This window comes from Centruroides sculpturatus, unplaced genomic scaffold (assembly GCF_000671375.1).
Source record: "Centruroides sculpturatus isolate CEXI.00-Female unplaced genomic scaffold, Cexi_2.0 scaffold108, whole genome shotgun sequence".
NCBI lineage: Eukaryota > Metazoa > Arthropoda > Arachnida > Scorpiones > Buthidae > Centruroides > Centruroides sculpturatus.
Genome location: NW_019384344.1, coordinates 498,823 through 521,013, shown reverse-complemented (window position 1 = coordinate 521,013; position 22,191 = coordinate 498,823). Strand labels below are relative to the sequence as shown.

Genomic DNA, 22,191 nt, shown 5'->3' with positions numbered 1-22,191 from the left:
TTTCAGTTATCTGTGGTAGCATCAGTCTGAAATACCTGAGATAATCAGGGTTCTACTCATGTGAAACAGTATTTGCTTTAAAATTTAATTTATTTTACCACTAATATTAAATGTAATTTATTAATATAACAAATTACAAATAATAAATATAATTGTTCATAAAATGACAAGGTAATTATGGAAATTTAAATACAGTGGAACCTCGCTTAATGAGCACCTCGCATAACAAGCAAAGCAAATTGTGCAAAAATGACTTGCTTAATGAGCAATGTTTCACATAAAAAGTAACCAGAAGGGGGAAGTCCCAGATTGTGCGCATGCTCCATTAGTTTGTGTTTAGCACTCATTCTACTATCATCTTAGTGTCACTTGCGATCACACATTTTTCCAAACTTGTGTTCACACATATTACATATAAACATTAACAATCATAGCTCATTATATAATGAACACACCAAACGATATGCCAAATTCTTGGGCTATGTAAAGCCTATAATTAAATATTAAAAATTAATTAATTTGATTAGCGGTAGGCAGTTATGCTGCCATCTCATATTACATTTAATGACCAATTTCAAATTAAATACCTGTTATCATATTTTATGAAAAAACTTCTTATATTTTAAACTATTATAAAATGGCAAAAAGCTTAATTTTAAGGGTAAGGATGAGTTTTATAAAAAGTTGTAAATGCTAATGAGTAAAATCGTCATTAAGTCTGACCCTATTGAAGATACATACAACCCCCATTATCTCCCCACCTCCTCAACCTTTAACCACCAAAATGTGATAGCATCAATCTCCCAATAAACAAACCTCACTGCAAAATTTCAGAAATTTTTGGCGAAAAGCATAGGAATTATTAAGCTTAAAAGAGGGTGAACAAAATCATGTCCCACACACAAACATCCATACAGAAATTACCTCCTAATTTTTTTGCATTTCTCAACATTTAAGAAGTTCAAAAATATAAAAATCTGGGTGGGTCATTTTTTGCTGGATTGCCATACTTTCTCTCTGTATAACAGCCAGGAAAGTAAAAATGGCATTTGGAAATAATTTTTCTCTCTTTAATATTGAAATTTAAACAATAAATCATTTCAATTCCTGAAAATATATAATGCAGCATATTTTTATGTATTTCTTGGCTGGTATGAACAAAACTCAAATGAATGAAACTAATGTTAATTATTTGAATGTTTATTTAAAATCAAGAAAAGAGTAAATTTTTATATCAATATTTAATGTTTGAGATAAATATAAAATTCAAGTAAATACAACAGTGTTGAGCATAGCTCCTAAACACTGAACAATATTTGAAGCCATCAGTACATCAACATGTTCTTCTAAATGTCTTTTGGGATCCTATAAAAATTAAAATATTTGTTTTTGGAATTTAAAAAAATATCCTAATTAAAACAATTTCAAATGTTCAAATTTTATTATTTACCTGTTTTCCAACATTTTTAATTGCCAATTGTTCTGGTGTCATTTTATCTTCCTCCTCCAAAGACTAAAAATATATAATTAGCATGTGTTAACTTTATGCAATACTTTATGATGTCAATAAATAATCATTACATTAAAACAGCTAAAAAAGGATAATAATAATAAATTAATTTGCTAGTTATAAAATTAATAAAATTGCACAATTATAATAATTTTTAATGAAACTTTAGCTAGTTCTAGGTCAGGGGTGGCCAACAATTTTTGCCCCTGGGCCGAATTGGAAAGAAAACTTTTTTCACAGGCCAAACCAGAGGCTGCCCTAGCAAAATTTTGAGGTGGTGTGAGATCTTATTGTGGTGTCACCCCGTAGAGACTAAATTGTACATAGAGATTACAGATATATTTTTCACATTATCATGCATTATCAACATTCTACACTGTACTAAAGGAATTTGTAATGGAGCATTAAATCTAAACACACAGTGAGTTGTTGACCTTTTTTTTTAGGCATCATAATTTTTCATTGAGATATTCTATTCAGACTTAAGTAGCTAATATTGAAAGATTAATCGCAGGCAACATAAGTTCATTAGATGGGCCATATGTTGGCCATGCCTGTTCTAGGTAATAGTAGCAAAACTTTTATACTTATCATTGTAACTCATAACATTATAAATTTTTCAGATATAATAGCTGATTAATTATTCCAAACTATATTTACAAAAATTATAAATGGAACTGCAATCTTTGCCCTCATTCATCCCTTCATATATTATATTATATAATATTAATAAAGAGAAATATCAAAATGATAAAGCAAATTATAATTAAGTTTGGATGTTGTGAGCATCACTTCAATAGAAGTGTTGCTTCATAATTCTAATATAAATTCAAAGATTATAAACTCTAGATGAATAACTAATCACAAATACATAATTGATCTGAAAAATTTTGAAGATAAGAGACAAGCTTCTCAAAACTATTTATTTAAAAGTATTAAATTAGGCTTTAAGAAAACTATTAATCTTATAAATATATACAAGTTTCTATAAACTTTTCTGAGAATTAAAAATTATGAAGTAAAATATCTCAATGATCAAGAAAAATGTTCAGTAAAATATGCAAATTTTAAAAATCTATTTTGCATCTTTCAAACATACATAGTTGTTTTAACTAATAATATCATACCTTGTTGTAGGCCTTAGCAAGTTCTAGCATTTCACAAACAGTTTTTTCATTTGTCTGGCAATGTTCATTATAATCCTCTAATGTCAATCCATCCATCCAACTCTTTTTATGTAAGTTCAACAACATCTGCAAGAATGTATAAAAACAATATATTCTCATATTAATGAAATGCTTAACAATCATCTTTTTTTAAAATAATATATTGAAATCTTCAGTATTTAAGATATTACAACCACATTGAATTACAACAGATTCAATAAAAAAGAAACGGCAGTAAAATTTGGAGAAATAATAACAACAATAAAAGTTAAAATGATTTAATTATTGTAATTTATTAATATAATAATATTTGTAACTCTTAGTGTACATTAGTTAAAAAATAAAAATTTACCTTCTGTTCTAGTTCATTCTTCCTATAATTGATTGATATTGAATAATAGTGACGATTTAATCCATGTATCAATGCCTAAAAAATAAATCATTTTAAAATTATAAATAAATTTTATATCTACATTATAACTCATTCATAGACTAACAGATGAATATTAATTATCATTATTCATAAAAATTTTCATTTAAAAATGCTAGTTATAAAAATATTATAATATAAATATGATTTTCTAGAAAACAAATTTTAATATTTTATGTATAAATCACTAAACAACAATTATATTTTTTATACGCAGTATGTAACTGATGGTTGTTCCATATTTGATGTATATTTTGAAAAATAAAATTAAATTAAAAAAAATAATAATACAGTAGCCCCTCATTATATCACAAATTTGGATATATTGCACTTTTTTTTTGGTCCTCCAAATTTTAAAATCACTAAAGTCAATAAATTTTAAATTACCAATTACCATTGAATTTCTTTTTGTAACAAAATACCATATTTTATTCTTGCCACTGCAAGTGAAACGATAAATTCATCAAGTTCTAAATAAGAAAAATAGATGGACAGATCAATTATCATTTGTTTCCTTTTGATATTAAAAGTTGTTTATTTATTGGTTTCAAGTATGAGCACCTCATTTACAAGTTTCCGTGAATTTGAAATTTCACACTTTTATGTAAATTGACGCAATACCATCAATACACATAAAAGATGTGAAATTTCAAATTCACCATTAATGTGTATAGAAAAGATTTCTTTATTTCTGAATGAAAAGTTCTAAAATTTTTATATAGTAATAACTTTGCTTTTTAGAAAATTTTTACTCTGTAATTTTGAAGTTTTGATGTATTGATATATGTTCAATATTTATTTTTAAAATTTTTAATTACTGTATTTATAATTTTTATTGAAAAATGTAAATTATGTGAATTTTTAATAAGCGATTTATTGTGAAATATAGTACTGTATAATAAAATCACAACTAATATTTTGTTTTTATATCCACAATATTTGTCTTCGAATGTCATTGTTAAAGAAACAATAATGCTAAATGCACATTCATGGTATCGATGTTTACATAAATGTCAATTTATAAGATATAACCACAAATAAAATTCGGTATTTGCAAAACTACGCTTATTTTATATCAGAAACACTTGCTCATGAAATAATAGAGGTTAGAGATTCCACAGCATGTATCATCTGTTTAGTATAAGCCCAGATTTTTTAGTACTCAGTTATATCATACTTTTTCTTTATCTCCTAACAAGTGCAATATAACGAAGGACTACTGTAGCAGTTTAGTATCTTTTATATACAATGTGAGAAAAAATTTTATTAATCAACTTAATAAAATATATATATATATATAAAAGAGACCAGTTTATTTTAGGTATAAAAATGTTTTTCAAGTCTATCCAACTCATCTTCAGATACATTTCCAAACTCAACTGAATATAATAAAACATTTGAATTTCAAGCATCAGTAGAACTTCAAATTAGTACAGATCTTATACATTGAAAAATGCCTAGTTTGTTCTAATCATAAGATGTTTGAAATTTGAATGTTACTTATGTTCAATTGAGTTTGAAAAAATATTTAAAGATGAGTCAAGTAGACTCAAAAAGTTTTATACCTAAAATATACTGACCTCTTTATTGGAACAGTGTTTATTTTTCCCGTGTGGACATTACAACTGGCTGATGATTATATGTATATGTAATTATATTGTATTTTTTTTTTTGTTTATTAATAAAATTTTATGTAAAACTATTAAAAAGAATATAAGGTGGATCCATTTATAAATTTCCATATGAAAGTTTATTAATTGTATCCACAATTCTTGATATATAAATTTAACATTTCTATATTTGCTATTAAACAATTTAGTTTAAAAATAAGCCAATAATAATAATAATTACAAAAAATAAGGCAACCAATGGTTTTTAATCTAACAATTGTCATTCCTCTAAATCAGTATTTCTTAACCTTTTTATTTTTTTTGATTGACAACCCCTTGAATCTTAAAATACAATCTTGCACCCTCTTGAAAATTGTCTTCTAATGCTTTGTTATGAAATCCAAGTGAGTTCAAAATGGCAAAGGTTGAGAGGGTAGCAGTGAAAATCCAGAAATCATTATATAGCATTTCCAGTTTATCATGGGCTCTGAGAGTACATAGTACAGTCAAGTCAAATTTATCAGGTCAGTCCATAAGTTTGTGCGCATTTTTATCTACAAAAAAAGCAACAAAAAATCTTAATTAAATTTTATTTCAATCTATAACACAGGTCAACAGTGGTTTTGGTGCCCAGGTATTTTGAGCTGATTTCATATGAATTTGATGTCCTGAATTCAAATATGGCATTAGTTTTTGCCTAGGAGCTCTAATTTTTAAGATATAGCATTTTAGCAAAATATATGTTTCACTATCTTAAGTTAAATCCATGGATCAAGTAAAAAAAACTAAACATGGAATTTTTATTATTATATTATGCAAATATTATTCTATACAAAGATAGAGGAAAAAGTCATCAATAAAACTAAACAGTTACACATTGAGGAAGCTTCTTTTCCNGAAATTCTTCATTTCCTACCTCACGTCCCCACCCCACTTTTGTCTTTCTGTCCTAGCACCAACTATCAGCAACTGGCAGAGATAACATGTGTGCCCAGAAACCAAATCTCACGCTTGATAAAGCAGGAAGATAAACTTCGAGAAGAATGGACATTCTGCAAAGGAAGCCAGGAACAATCTGGAAATGGAAACATGAGGGCAATCCGGAGGGAAGCACGATTGAGAGCAATGTTGACTTCTGGATAAGTCGACGATGCTCTCAATCAATGTTTGCCACTGTAACTGCGAAAGGTGTTTGTGTTAGTGGTCCAATGCTCAAATGCCAAGCAGAGGTTCTCACTAAACAGCTGAATCACCATGATTTCAAAGCAACAGATGGTTGGTTGTCTCAATGGAAATCAAATTTAAGAAAGCTCATGATGAGAAGGAAAGTGACAATGTCACAAGTGCAGATGAATGGAAAAATATCAAATTGCTTGAACTTTCGGAGAAGTTTTCATCAGATGACATCTACAATTTAGATGAAACTGAACTTTATTATCGTGCTACGCCAGATGGATTGTTGTGCTACAAGCACATTGCTTTATCTGGTTCCAAGAAAGCAATGGATCACATAACTGTGTTGCGTTGCTCGAACTTGTCAGGTGGCGACAAACAGAAGCTGTTGGTCATTGGGAAAAGTGTGAAGCCCTAATGTTTTAAAGGTCTTCAAATGGACACATTGCCAGTGGTTTACCATTCAAACAAAAATGCATGGATGACCTCTGAACATTTTAAGGACTGACTTAAAACGTAGGATCGAGAAGTAAGACGAAGCTCAAGAAAAGTCATCTTGCTGTTGGACAACTGTGTCACACATCCTCATTTGGTTTGCCTGAAAAACAACCAGATTGAATTTTTGCCTTCCCAGACCACTTCTTAAATACAGCCAATGGATATGGGGATCATAAAGAACTTGAAGACACTGTACCGTGAACAACTGATAAATTTTATTCTCCAAGCAACTGAAGATAATCTACTATCATCATCTTTAACTGCCATCGAAGTAAGCTCGAAGGTCAATGTGAGAATCTAGAATTAAAAGGAAAGTCATTTTTGGGCAAAAACAAGGAGAGAAAAAGATTTATAAATTAATAGAAAATAATATTTTATACTTCAACGAATTTTACAAAAACGGATGTCAAAAGAAACTTTCGATTTTAGAAAGGAAGTTGATTTCCTTTCCACAGCCGACTCATGAAATGAGTCGAGCTTTTGCACACGCTACTTGGCTGTCAGAGAGGGCCGATATAAAAGGGACATTTTCCCACCATTCGGGGCAGTTTGTCGAAAGAGGTATTGCCACACGAATCCTGCAAAGTCATTGAAAGAACTAGCCATACGACATAGAGCAGTCCATCGAAAGAGGTATTGCCACATGAAGAAAGTCTGTCATACAAGTCTGTCATATGAGTTAGTTAATTGAAAGTCATAGTATAGAGCCCTCCATTCGAAGTATAAGACAAGATTGTCATAAGAGAAGTTACTTTAAAGGAAAGTGCCATAGAAGATTTAAGAAGAAGAATAGTATCGATGATAAAAGATTCTCATACAATGAAAGATTGAAAGAACTGAGAAGGTAATATGATAATCGTTAGATCGATGTAAACTCTCTCTCTCATGACAGGTTTAAAATAAGAGTANGTCATTATTTAATTCGGTGCACGCTTAAAGTCCAGGCCTGGCACACTAACGCGAATCCGCGTAAAGTACCCGTTAGGGAACGGCTATTTCCGGCACACAGTAGTGTCGATAATCGTTGGAAAGTCGGAAAAATAATATAGTACTTTACAACTGGCGCCCGAATAGGGACTCGAACCCTAGACCGTTAGGGTTCGAGTCCCTATTCCACTTTGATTTATTAAATGTTTTGGTTTACTTTAAAAATATGGTTTGGTTAATGTTAGCTATTCATACTCATTCCTATTCAAGTTATCTATGTTCCTCATACTCACAAGTTAGGGATAACGTGTGTTAATCCGCATGTAAAATAACAGATTAACTGGTGTCAAGGTCCTGATGTGATCTAGACCTTACCATCTAGATCTTTTTAACATATTGGTTAAAGCCCTCCTAAAAGAATAAGTGAGCCAATCTAACGATTGTGTGCCGATTAAGTGGTACTCCAGTTTGCTATCCCCGGCTAATCTCACACATCCCAGGTTAAAAAATATTGCTCTTAACTGATAATTATAATTTTATTATATAGATTCATTATAAAATACCTGAATAGAAGGTTTGGTGAGATGACCCAGATTAGATGTTGTTTGTCGAGGTTCTTGTCCCAAGACCATCATATTAGGATTGATAAGTCTAAATGCATCAATCACAACCTATCAAATAAAAAATTATAATAAATTACCAAAAATTTAAAATTTTAAAAAATACTCTCAAAAGTTTCTTACTTTTCCTTTTACACTTTGAATAGGATCAACAACAACTGCAACTGCACGTTCAGATAAAGCCTCAAAACTTTGTTGGGTATTAATATCTACTCCTGATAACCAACAACCAAATCCAGGATGAGAATGATACCATCCTACCACCATTTCTGGCCTTTAAATTAACAGAAATACATTAAACTCTTAAATAAATTTGTATGAAACATATTGAATTTAAATAACTTATAAAATGCAAAGTAATTAATGAAGAATGTTTTTTAGTTCTTTCACTTATAAATGAATTTATTACTGATAATATAGAATAATTGCTTCTTATATTGTATTTAATCAATTTTACTGATCACGGTCTTAATTTCTGAGAAATGTATAACCATTAAGTAGATTATTACTCATTTTGTTTTATCTGAAAATTTTGAAAATATTTCTATTAATGTTAATAATGTTAAGTCTAAAAATAAAATTTGAAACATCTTGATTTATAACCAGTTCAGCCTTTGTGAGAATAGAAAAAAAGAATCTCTCTCTTTTCTATTATTCTCTTCATGTAAGTGTTCATACTTCAAAACAACACAAGCAAAATGTACATGTTTTTTCAGTACCTGCAATTCAAAATAAAGCTTTGAAAGCAGAATTGAACAGAATTATGGGCTATAAATAAAGAGAAAAGGAGACATTATGTTAATTTTACTTGCTAACCAAAAGAGAACAGAAATACAGATTTTCACTAGTAATGTGAAAAGCATTACATATTAAACCCACTTGGTGGCTGTTATTTTTTTGTTCTTGCGAAGTATGAACCAGCTTTATTATTTTAAAAAATAAATTTATACTAAAAATCCTTGAAACTTATTATCTAGAATTAAAACTTTTAAGTTTGAAATTAAGTTATCAATTCTATGCACAGTAAGCTAGAACTTCTGTATATTACATTTCAAAACACCTTTCACTCTTTTTTGTAGTAAATTCTTTAATTAAATCAAATGAACGAATGTTTTTGGCTATCTTAACCTGAAGAAGGTCATTTAAGATAGCTGAAAATGTTAGTTCATTTGATTTAATTAAAGAATTTGCCAAAAAAAAAAAAAAAAAAAAAAAGAGTGAAAGGTGTTTTGAAACTTAAGTTATCAATGTTACAATGACTAAAAATCCATAACTATTTCATTTTCATTGTATATATTACACTAAATATTTTTTCTCTTTCATTTGTAAAACACAATTCTGATTTCAAAATAGAAAATTTAATAAAATAATTTCATTTTATTTAAAATGTATTCTTCAGATAATTCATATAAAATTTTTTTGGAAGTAACAAATAAATGATTGCATATTCTGTATTTTCTAAGTTAAACATATTATAGATTTAATTCCAAATTCAGTTTTTAACTTTAGATAACCATTTTAATAACTCTCATTTCTTTTCAAAAAAAATAAATAAATAAATAAACAAATAAGTCTCAAATTCTGATTTCTAGTATCATTAATGCTAATAATAATAATTTTTGGTAATAAAAAATTGAGAGGTTTGTCAATGGATACAGTACATACCTTAGAGGTATGAAGGAGTACATGACAGGTGTTGCAATTTGGCACAGTATTAGATGCCCAAATCATGTGCACATAAAAAAAAGTCAGACTTGTAGGTACTCGGGGAACTGAGAACAGAGTCAAAATAAAATACAAAATGGTGACACTCTTTGTACAAACAAGCATTAGTGTGAGATTTGCGCATGCATTGCTTGTTGGGAAGTTGGAAATGCAAACGTTGCAAAATTGAATTTTGATAAATGAATCTTTGAAAAAACCCATTTACCTGTCCTGTGTTATTCCTAAAATATCTCTGGTCATGACCAGCTGACCTTGGCCGGTTGACCCAAGATATCTCGTTTCAGCATCGGAATGTTTTTGAAACTAGATGGCGTTTATCATTATAATTTTATATTATAAAACTAACTTCTGAAATATAATTTTTCTTTCTTTTTACATTTATTAATATATTTTGTTTGTGCAAAATAAAAAATAATTTTGGACAATACAATAGCCATGATTATTTTTTTCAAAAATGGGGAATTTTTGTTAGGCATCAACAAAAAGTCAACCTGGGGCGACATGCAATGGAGAAGAATTTCGACATTGGATAGGTTAATTTCACCAAAAATGCACTGTGGATGACTTCATGGTCATGACCGTGGCTGACGAAGTTTGAATAATCATGCTCAAAACCAGCAATACTAAAGAAGATTGGAGAATGAGACCTGCCATGAGTGTGAAAGCAATTCCACTTAGTAGTAAGTTTTCAAGACATAGTCTTGTCCCAAATACGGCCTTGCCATTTTACTTGTTTAATTTTAAAATGAAAATTAAAATTAGCAAAATTTACTTAATTAATAGTGAAATAGTCATTTAAAATAATCATTAAGAATATTTAATAGATATTTATGATAATCATTTATTTAATTCTCATGATTATCTATAATTTGTGAGAATATTAAATTTGAAAAATAAAGAAATTTGTTCCTTACATACAATTTAAAAAAAAAAAAATTTTAAATGCTTCCTTCAGTTTTTACTTATTATGTAATTTATTTTCAATTATTTACACAATGATAAAAACTACTGTATTTATTTAAATTTTATCATTGTACAAAAAATTCAAAATAAAATATCTACTCTTGTAAAATAATAAAATTTTCATCATTGTTTAACATACCTGCCTGTCTGCTTCAACATGTCTAACATCTTTGCCTGAAAAACTGGGTCCACAGCTTCTACACTTACACCCTAATGAAAAATAAAATTATATCTATTCAAATCTTTATTGAAAGACTAGTTGTAAACAAGTCAAAACTACATTTTTACATACAGTAAAATTATTTATTAAACTAAATTAATTGCAGTCTTCAATGTTAAAGATTTAGTTTAATAAAGAAAACTGAAAATTTGAAATTTCATTTCAATTTAGTTATATTCCTTACATTTTTGAATTATCAAATATTAATTATGATTCTATGTAGGCTGTTTTTTTTAAGCTCTGATGGTCCATAAAACAAAGACAAATATAAATAACAAAATAAATTTATTACCAAAAGTTAGGTACAAACATGGTTACTTTTCGACATAATCACCATTAAGATTGGGGCATTTGTCATATCTGTGGACAAGCTTTTTAATCCCCTTGTCATAGAATGTTGCCGCCAATGACTTGAGATGGGTCCTAACATTGTTTTGAAGATTATCATTAGTCTTGAACCTCTGCCCTCCTAGCCACTTCTTCTGTTCAGAAAAGAGATGGAAGTTACTCAGTGCTAAATTGGGGCTATATATTGGATGTTTAAAGGTGGTGAAGGCTTCTGCCCAGCTTAAAACTTTTTAATATGTGAAGACTTCCACCTCTTTCCTGAAGTGAAAATGTGGCTAACAGGGCAGATCTTCAAAACAACATTGTTAAGGCCATCTCAACTCACTGGCGGCAACATTCTATGACAAGGGGATGGAAAAGTTTGTCCACAGATATGACAAATGCCTCAATCTTCACAGTGATTATGTCGAAAAGTAACCAAGTTTGTACATAACTTTTTGTAATAAATTCATTTTGTTATTTACAATTCTCTTTGTTTTATGAACCATCAGAGCTTGAAAAAAAAACTGCCTTTGTATTAACTTTAATTAACATTTTTACATCTAGTACAAATATTTAACCAATATCTGATAACACTATTTTTCAATTTTTATTTAAAATTAAAACAACTGAAAATAAGAGAGATCTTAAATGGTGACAGAATTATGTTAATAAATTAAATCTAACTTATAAACAATAAATATATTAATAGTTCAAAATTTGTGAGATTTTAATCAGTTTTTGACAAGACTATGTCTCATCTCTAAAATTGCACTGTCGTCAAAGGCTGCACACCTTAGAGGTATGAAGAAGTACATGTCAGGAGTTGCACTTTGGCACAGAGTATTTGATGCCCAAATCATGCTCACATAAAATAAACCAGACTTGTAGGTAGTCAGGGGACTGAAAACCGGTTCAAAAGAAAATATGAAATGCTGAGACTGTTTCTACAAACAGGTGCAAGTGCGAGATTTGCACGTGTTGCTCGCACTCTCTGAGACATAGTCTCGTCCAAAAAATGACTTTGCTGTTTTACTTGTTTTCATTTAAATTCTTAATAGCCCAACTCTTTCAAATTATTATTAATGGCAATTTATGTATTTATTGTGTAATATAAATTTAGAAACCTTCTATCTTGAATAATCATATAGTTTATATGTACACATATGTATGTGTACATAACTCATATACATATGTATGTGAGTTATGTAAAAATCACCTTACATACAGGATTCACTTACATATGAAACTTTCTACAATAGTAATTTTTAACCCAAGATAGAATATCACTTGATTCAGCTAGTTGAATATATCTTCATATACAGTAGAACCTCGTAAACTCGGCCTAATGTGGACCGAAGGGTGGCCGAGTTTGTGAAAATGCCGGGTTATCGGGAATGGGGTTAAAAAAAATAAGTACGAGTGTTTCCTCAGAAAATACTGTACTGTACTTGTATGTATTGTTTACTTGAGAATATAACAGAGAATAAACTGCCCAAATACCCTTAAACAAAGGAAAACTACGTACTTTATGAAGGCTACGTACTTTACTACATGAAAATGAAAATTAATGAATACACTGTGTACAGTAATTTACCTGATAAGACAGACCTCAGAAAAATACTTTATGAGAGCTTTTATACTTTTATAAAGCTGTCTATAATGAAAATTAATTAACTAAGGATTTTTTTGCCCTGCCAGGGTGTGGACGAGTTATCCGGAGTGCCGGGTTATCGAGGGCCGAGTTTTCGAGGTTCTACTGTATTAAGAGATTATATATGAAAAGGTTAATTATAATAATAAACTGAATTTTTCTTAAATTCACTTTTTCATTATTTAATGTATTTTGTGGTTGACTACATCTATAACACGACACTTACAGAACTCAAAATCATGTATAAATGCAGTGTTTGCGGCACCCATGCCATAAAAATTTTATAGCACAGCTTTATGGCATGGGTGTCGCAAACACTGTTTATACATGATTTTGAGTTTCATAAGTACAGTGTTATAGGTGTAGTTTAACCACAAAATGCCATATGACAATTCATTTATAATTAGTGATTATGGCATTCATGGAAATTGGTCCACTTGCTCCGCTCATTTGCCAACTTCCATACATGCCATAATAGCCTATTATAAATTACTTGCATAATATACTATTCTAGTAGTATAAGATTTAATTAATTCTTACTAAAACTGATAATGCTATAAAACTTTTTTGTTATTTTGTTACAGAATAAGAAAAAAAAACTAATGCTGAATTTATTGATATACATTAAATTGTTTTTCTTTATATGAAATCAGTTTTATTTGATGATCATAGGAACCTCCAAGAAATTAAAAGAAAAAGTAGGATCAAAATAAATAGTTTTTCCATTACATAAAAACTTCTTAAAAACTTAGAACAATGGTAAATGGGTTTTTGAATGTCATCATCATGCACCAATTTGAATAAATTGAATTATAACTGATGTAAGGAAGTTTGATTAGAAAATATGTCTTTTTTGTTGTAATACCTAAAGAAGGCCTCTGAAGAGACTCTGAAATTATCCATATTTTTGAGAAATAAAGATGCTGAAAATTGTGTTTCAAATGCAAGTTTTAGTTACAATAAAGTTCCAGCTTCTATGGTGATATATAGATGTGATTTTGAACATTAAATAGCCTTCCATTTTTATTTCAACAAAACCAAAACATTATAGTGCGCATGATCGGGAAAATTTTATTTTTAATGATTCAGATGTGTTAATATTCATTAAAATAACAATTTAACTAATATAAAATAATTACATTTATAATCATTGCTAAGTGACCTGTATTTCATTAATGTTTTTATAAATAACGAGAAACTATTTTCTGCGAATGAATAAGATGCAACACGGTTTTTAATTGATGGATGTAGGATTAAACCAATAAACAAAGGGATGTGTGTCTTAATTTGTTTACAGTAGGTGTCAACTTATGATAAATAGACTGTAGACCTATATTGACAGCATGAAGTATATACGGTTTACAGAAATTATTGCAAAAACGCAAAGAATCCTTCGTTCGCATGTATAAGACGACCTAGGTTTTTGAAGCAGTGAAAAATGAATAAAAACCTTGTCTTGTATCGAGTAAATACAGTATATTCTATATTAAATTATCCTGTTCTTCATAATTCAAAATCATTTTACAATTAAATTAAACTGATAACTTACTGTTCCAGATTGAGGCATTGCAAATACATCAATCACTCTTACAGTATAATCATCCACGAATTCACCTAACATCAAACCCATGACTTCCATCGGTACACCTGCTCGTCCATGTTTTAACATCTGATAAAAGTTAATAATGTTTATTAATACTTTTATAATTAAGAAAACTTTCAGAATAATAATAAAACAACAAACCTTCAATAATGCTAAAGATGAAATATAGACTTGTTCTGCAGTATCAACAACAGGTCCATCACTCTGAGGTGGTGCCTTATATTTAATTTGTTACAATGAATAATTACCCATGGTTTTAATTAATATGCATTAATTGCAATTTTTAATTCAAATAAATTACACTTTAATATTTACCTGTCCCAAGCCTCCTAATCCTGCACCTCCTAGCCTAAGAAGTCGATCCATATTGATGCAATTCAAAAATTCCTATAAAAAATTATTATTAAAACATTGTCTTATTGATTCATTCATACAGAAAATGTTAAATAAATGTTATTACATATTTAAGGAAACAATGCATCTTAACCAATTTTTCTTTGTAACAGAAAAAAAGAAAAATTTGGTAATTTCAATTAAAAGAATAAAACATAATTTAAGTAATTAGTATAAGTCAAATATTTCAAATTCAAATATCAGGAGAATTTTTTTTGAATTCTCCATTTTTATAATTCTAGTGTTCAAACTTATTTCATATTCTTTGATGATATGTTTTCTCTTTATTTTCTTTTTCAATCCTTTTATCAGTCAGTTTTTTTTTAAGCTAAAGATAATCTGCATAAGTTCTGTACTTAGATGTAAAAATATAGTTAAACAGTTTCACTATCCAGACTAAAACTGAAACACATGATAATTTCATCTACATTCCAGTAGTACATGTTACTTTCTTTTTTTAATTTTTATTTCAAAATATGAGATAAACTAGCTTCAAAATAATACAAATTTATACTTAAAATTTCAAATTAACTATTTTCTATCATTAATTTATTTATGAATTTCAAGAGAAATAATAATGAATTCAACTTATCCAATAATTTAAATGAATCAAATTCAACTACATGATATTCTCTAGTTGATTTTATTATAAATTAAAAACAACTGATCTAAAATACATCACAATTCAAAATATATCATATGAAAAAAAAACAATTATTCAAAATATAATTTAAATATTTCAAACAGAGTTAATGTGCATTCCCATAATATTAATTTCACTATGTAAATATATTATAGAAAGACAAGTTTCAAAACATCGTCACAATGTCATGCTGCAATTTTTAATTTATTTAACTTAAAATATATGCTCTCCACCTCAAATTAATAGTGGCTTGCCCCTGTACATCATACTTTTCCTTTAACAATAGAGTCATGCCAGTCATCTATCTAACACCTTTCAGGGAAAATTTTTTAAATTGAAATAATGTAACTTCCAATTTGCATCAGAAAGTTTGTATGTAGTTAACCAAGGTTTCCTGTTCCTAAGGTTTCTACACCTGGTCTCGTTTTTCATCTATCCAACTTCATTCTTGAGATTAAGGAAGGACAGATGGATGGCAGTGGAAATTTATAGACCTTCAATTTTTTCAAATTGCAGCTCAATTACTTAAGCATTATTAAGATTGCCAACTCTTGAATATACCTGCACTTACAGGCAAAGGCTAAGTATAAAAGACTTGAATTACTGTAGACTCTTGCTAATCCAGCCTCTCAATTATCTGGCATATCCCACTAAATTATCTTTCTCTTATTCAAGTTTAGTATTTTTTTAAATACATATACTAAACATGTAACAATAATTTTAATAAAGAATTAAACTTGAATTACTAGTCTATATCCCTGTACATAATTACACAATAACAAAGTAAAGCTCCAAAAATAATCAATACAAAAGAGCGACAGTCATGCTGTTCATTGCCTTTACTCCTATACACCACTCAGTAATTCAGCATTCTTCTATGCAAAGAATAGCCAGATTAGGAAGGGTCTACATTATTTCAACTCAATTTTATATATCCAAAATCAGTTTATTCATCACTTTGTGCAAATGTACTGTAACTAAATAATTGACAAACAATATATATATATGATAAGAACATAATCACAAACAAATAATATATGTATTTTCATACTAAATAAAATTTATTATTCAATTATTATTAGAAAATTTACTATCAAACAATTTAATATTTTATTTTTCTTTAGTATTCTTGAATTTTCTTCATTATTCTATTGATATTTATGATGTTACTTAATAAAAACTTATACAGTATTATTTTGTCTATAATTTGTTATGCAATACCCATGCTTCTATTATTGAAAAAAATTCTTGTAAAAATTTGACAACATAAGCTTCAGTTCAAATCTGTAAATGATATGATGATAAAAATAACCATTCTACAGCAATGCAGGTGAAATGCTATTCCCACTCAAGATTTTTTTACGAAACAAATACTCTCTTTGACTATCATTGGGAAGTATCCAGATGACTTCATAATGTCAACTAATAACAATTGATGATGTTTATTTGCTGACACATTCTGTCATTGATGTATTACTTGTTCCATATAGATTTTTATCTGAAAACAAATATCCACTTTATGCTAACGATAAAAAAGGTACTCTAATATAAATGAAGTGACATGTTAACATATTCTGAATTAGTTCTTAAAATTCCAAAAGATAAACATTGCAATGCCCTCTTTAAATATAAAGTTTAAAGTGTGCATTCAAGATATTTCTTTGTATATGCAATTTGTATAATTAAAAAATTGGAAAATTTATAAGAAAAATTTGCTCAGTATCAAGTTTTTGTAATCTATCAGCTATCAATGTTGTTTAGAACACAATCAATCATATGGAATGCTAAAAATATTCCATGTAGAACGTAAGTAGCTTATTTAATTAACAAATATACTGGAACTGATGCAAAAAACATTGTATGTACTTTCTTCAGTAACATTTAATAGAAATTTCAAACATTGTTGGTCACATTGAGAGGTCTTTCTCAAGTAAAAAAGCTGTTCCATTCTATGGAACAGCTTTTTTATTTGAATAAATAAAAAAGCTGTAAAAATTGGAAAAACAGAGCTTTTGAATTGAATTCCAAATCAAAATTCCAGAATCACACAGAAACCTGATATAAGTTTTAATCCATCCCCACGTGAAAACAGACGACTATTTGGAAATCAGAATTTGAAGAAACTCATAAGCATAATCGATGGAGAGTGGATTAGACTGTTAAGAATTGGCAAAAAAGGTTCCCGATTGTCTAGCTTTACATGGACAAATTATGTTGTCAATTTTACAAGATTTTTCCATAAAGTTTAAAATGCTAGTAATTTTTGTGAGACAATGTGTGCATTTACATGCATTTCCTATTTGTGATTAAAAGAAATAAAATTAAAATTGTATTAATAAATCTAATTTTCTTTATTTTGATTTTTAAAGCCGCATGTTGTCCTATATGCGAGATCGTCTTATATTCAAGTAAATATGATCTATAGTAAAAATTTTTCTCCACAGTGTCATAATATCTCCATATTCTTATTGAACAAATTGAAAGGAATATCCAGTTGCATAGTTTCCTATAACTTCATTGTTTTCCAAAAGACAACTTCACTAAAATTTTTTATTTAATTCATAACATTTGAGTACTTTGTCCTCATATTAAAGACTATTAAATATACATCAATACATGTTAACCAATAAATAAATATCAATTGAACAAATTCATACTTACTAAATGGAGATATTTGGACATTTTTAAAAAACTGATGTTCACAATTCAATTATCATACATATTAAACATTTAGCATTTAATACAATTGAGTAATTTACAGGAATAGTTTTTTGAGCTTCTCAAGTTTTAACAAATGATGTTTTCAAAGATCCTTTTAATCAATTAGTGTTATATTGTATGAATCAGAAAATCTAGTTACAACTTAAAAGATAAATTACTTTTTTATATTTTAACATATAATTAATATATTTATTAAATGGATATTGTGAAATACAATTTACATAAATAATAATTAAATTTTAAAAAATTTAAATTTAAAACTAATATATTAAATACAGTAAGTTAGCTAATTATACTAGACAATTTAAAAGACATTACAGATAAAACAAACATTTTAATATGAGAAGTAAACACCACTCAGAATTAAGTTTCATTAGCTTAGATAATATTTACAATAGCCAGATATTAATAATACATCCAAAATAAATGTGTCTGTCTATCAACAACTTTTGGGAACAAGCAATTTGTTTTTTAAAATGGCAAACTCATGCTCACAACGATCTAGTAGTAATGTCATTATCAAATATAGATTATATGATATCAATATTGAAGTGATGTAGTGTTGAGAAATGAGTAACAATATTCTATGGGTAAACCTTAACTCATAATGGAATAGTTGGATTTTACACATTATCCAATATATCTATACCAGACCATTGAGGAAAATCTCCTAATAATCAGATTCAGGCTCAAACCTGGATCACTCAGAACAACAAATGCTCATCTTAACTGTCTTGGACATCCAATTAGAGGTGTGATCATTTCCTATCTAAACATGCAATTATCTAAAACAATATATCTGTAAAATAGAAAAAAAAAAATAGTAATAGTATTCTACTTAACAAAATTAAGTAAAACTCTTCTAAGTGGTTGTCATATTCCTATTTAAAAAACTGTGTAAACTGTAATTGTATATATATTCAGCTTTTCATTGTATAATTTCATATTTTGTCAAAAAAATTTTGTTCATGTTTGACATGTGTATGAATTAAGATACAAGTTAATAAAACAGTAATTTTATTATATATGCAAGATTTTGATATGTTACTTTATATGTGTATGTATGTATTCATTCAAAAATTTGATTTTTTATAAAATTGGAATAAGTGAATGGCTGCGTTCTGCAGACTCAACAGTTTCAGAACTGTTGAGTATTTTTCTGCCGAACACCATCTACAGTAGTGCCCTTTTGGAACACGTTTTGTGTTTTGACATCAGATTTGGTAGCGTCTTTCATTTATGCTACCCATCACTACTCGAAACTGACCAATGAGGTTTTTTGTTCCAACACATCATTCAGTAGATCCAGTTGCTATGTAACAGCTACCAAATTTCTCAGTTACAACTGTTGAGTCTGCTGAACACAGCCAATGTCTACATAAATGATAAGAACTCAATGCTTTCTTCTCATTAATTTCCAGTATTATTAATTATAATAATTTATTAAAAAAATGTTTGATAAATAATTTCTATTTCATTTATCTACTAATTTTTTGTGCTATATGAACTAAATAATACCTATGTGATCCACTGTACATATATAAAGGAATTATCTGTCATTTCTAGCAAGATTTAAGATTTTCTTAACTTAATGATACAGGATAACAATTAAAGCTTTTATTTTTTAATTTTTGAAGATTCTGTATTAAGGAATAAGGGTATAAAACAACAATCATTATAATTTGAATAGTATTAACATACTTTCAAATGTGTTAATTCACGAATTAAGTGAATGACAATGTGTAGACTAAAGTACAATTTAATTAAGACATTTTAATAATTAATTCGTGTGTTTATATGAGTAAATATTAATGTTCAATTTCATATAAGCTAAATAATTCATAACTAAATACTGAAATAATACAAAACACAACTTACTTTTGTATACACTACTTTCAATCTAAAACATTACACTGCAAAATTTGTTTACTCTGAAAGCCAGTAGGGAGCGCTGTAATTAATAAATATTGTAATTTAATAATAATAAAAAACATCATTTTTTAAATTATTTATTTTATTTTAATAATGTATATATAATATAATTTATTATTTTAAATATCTTAATATAAATTTTCTTAATTAATTGATCAAAATTCTAGATTTTTGCACATGAACAAAAGTGACGTTTTTTTTAAACTCTTTTTGCCCTTTGGGCACTAAGAGGGTCTCTTATAGCAAGTCCATTATGGGTCGACCAGGCCCACAATGAGGCAGCCGGGTGGTGAGGGAAGGGACCGACATATCTGGTCGGATACCCCCGAAAAATTCCTGGGAATTTTACAACCCGTCCATGTTCGATCCCGGGTCCCCCAGAGCGGTAAGCTGCCACCTTGACATCTCGGCCATCCGACCTTAACAAAAGTGACTCTTCGAAAGAATTCGTGTTACGGTTATAGGATATACTGTGGTCCTTACGTAATAAAGAGTAAAATTATATACGTGGCAAATTGAAAAAACAATACACAAAATTTCTAGAATTACAAAAATATAGTATTAGTTTCAAATTTCATCACTTAGTACATCGACCCGAAAAACATATTGTGCCGTAGTCGAACGGAATTTGAGGATTATGGACCAACATTTCCGTTATTATGAAGATCAAAAAAATATATCCTCTGCTCCATTCGAATTTCTCCAGTAATTGTAAATTGAAGCCAAAACGCTGTATAGTACAGAAATATTGACACCAAAATGTTTAAATGTTGGCAATTAATGGAATACATTATCATTTTTTTTTTTTACTAGTTTGTCAAAAACGAGGTATCAACATATTACGGCCATATGGATCGCTCAATTTAGTTCATTACAGGCGGATCTGATCTTCAATGGAGTCAAATCTTCGCAGGTGAGAGATGAAGAACAAAGTCTCCGACTAGCACTCCGACTCCATAGTACATATATGAATCGGATTTAAATCTATATCTACACGGTGGAAGGCTGATATATGATACATAAAGGAATCGATTTCATGAATGAATCGTGGCATCATCTCATATAGACGGAAAGAGAAGAATGATCCATCTAAAGCAAAATTTCTGTTCAAACAATCTTTAGAAGATCTAGAGAATTTTCATTACAATTTAAATTTCGTTAAAATGTAATGAAGACTCTCTTTGCATCGTGATTTTCTGACAAAACGAAATTTATTTTATTTAAATAGGAAATCCTTTGGGTTCTGTATCTGCCATTGATAATATGGGTCACAATTTTGGATGAGAAATAAATGCATCAGACGAAGAAACTGAAGTGGATTTAAACGCATAGAAGAAATGAAAGCAAAGAAATTTTCTACCTTATACAAGGAATTAATTGATAATGGAACGAAATTTAAGCCTGTATTATTGCCATGTTAAAAACTTTAAAAGCGTAGGCAGGATTTCCGAATGTCCGAACCCGAATACCATCAGTGGAAATACAAAAACCATCATATCCCATCACAGGTGACTTTAAAACCACCACAGTATTATGTCCTTCTTTGAAATTCAGTTGACATGAAAATTTTTTAAATATCATGTCTATTTAAAACATTTTAGACATATGGAATGCAAACAACAGCATCAAACAGTCTTATATATTAATTAGAATAGTCCTTCTTCCTCCTTTGTTTTTTTTTTTTTTTTTTTTATCTTTTGGTATACGAGATAAGTGTGAACTAACTTTCTGGGGCTTGGGCTTAAGATCTCTTCGCACCCGTTTTAAATATATATATTTAATACATGTCCAAGACCAGCCCTGATGTCAATCGTTCCTATTGCGGATTATATCCGCTCCTAAGAGCGATTTCATAGTATGACCGACTGGACCGACTGTCCAATCATGTTATAGGCCCATCAGTGGCCAAGCGGTCTTCGAACCCTGAGACCCAACTGGGAGTTCGGTCGTGGGTTCGCGCCTCGCTCGAATGGGCTGACCACGTGGAGTTTTCTGTGACGCCTAAATAGGGGTCAATTTCCCATAAAAGATCTCCCGGAAGACATCACCCAAGTGCTGCGTTTCCATAACTTAACG

The 22,191-nt window shown here is 28.9% G+C and overlaps 1 protein-coding gene across 1 annotated transcript; it reads right to left on the bottom strand.

Moving 5' to 3' along the window:
* Positions 1-1,222: 1,222 nt before the first annotated feature.
* On the bottom strand, positions 1,223-20,134 carry LOC111635178 (26S proteasome non-ATPase regulatory subunit 14). The gene is made up of 11 exons (XM_023380073.1): positions 20,062-20,134; positions 14,742-14,813; positions 14,568-14,642; positions 14,373-14,492; positions 10,762-10,832; positions 8,058-8,208; positions 7,878-7,985; positions 3,029-3,103; positions 2,638-2,763; positions 1,451-1,513; positions 1,223-1,365 (listed from the first exon to the last, which is right to left on the bottom strand). Exons 2-11 carry the CDS (start codon positions 14,790-14,792, stop codon positions 1,267-1,269), a joined length of 939 nt encoding a protein of 312 aa, XP_023235841.1. The 5' UTR covers positions 14,793-14,813; positions 20,062-20,134; the 3' UTR covers positions 1,223-1,266.
* Positions 20,135-22,191: the final 2,057 nt, after the last annotated feature.

Coding starts and splice junctions, on each gene's coding strand:
- LOC111635178 (XM_023380073.1), bottom strand. CDS start 14,792: ATGGATCGACTTCTTAGGCTAGGAGGTGCAGGATTAGGAGGCTTGGGA. Junction 2,764..3,028: donor AGAATGAACTAGAACAGAAG/GTAAATTTTTAT, acceptor ACATTCTTGCAG/ATGTTGTTGAACTTACATAA. Junction 1,366..1,450: donor TTAAAAATGTTGGAAAACAG/GTAAATAATAAA, acceptor TAATTTTTATAG/GATCCCAAAAGACATTTAGA.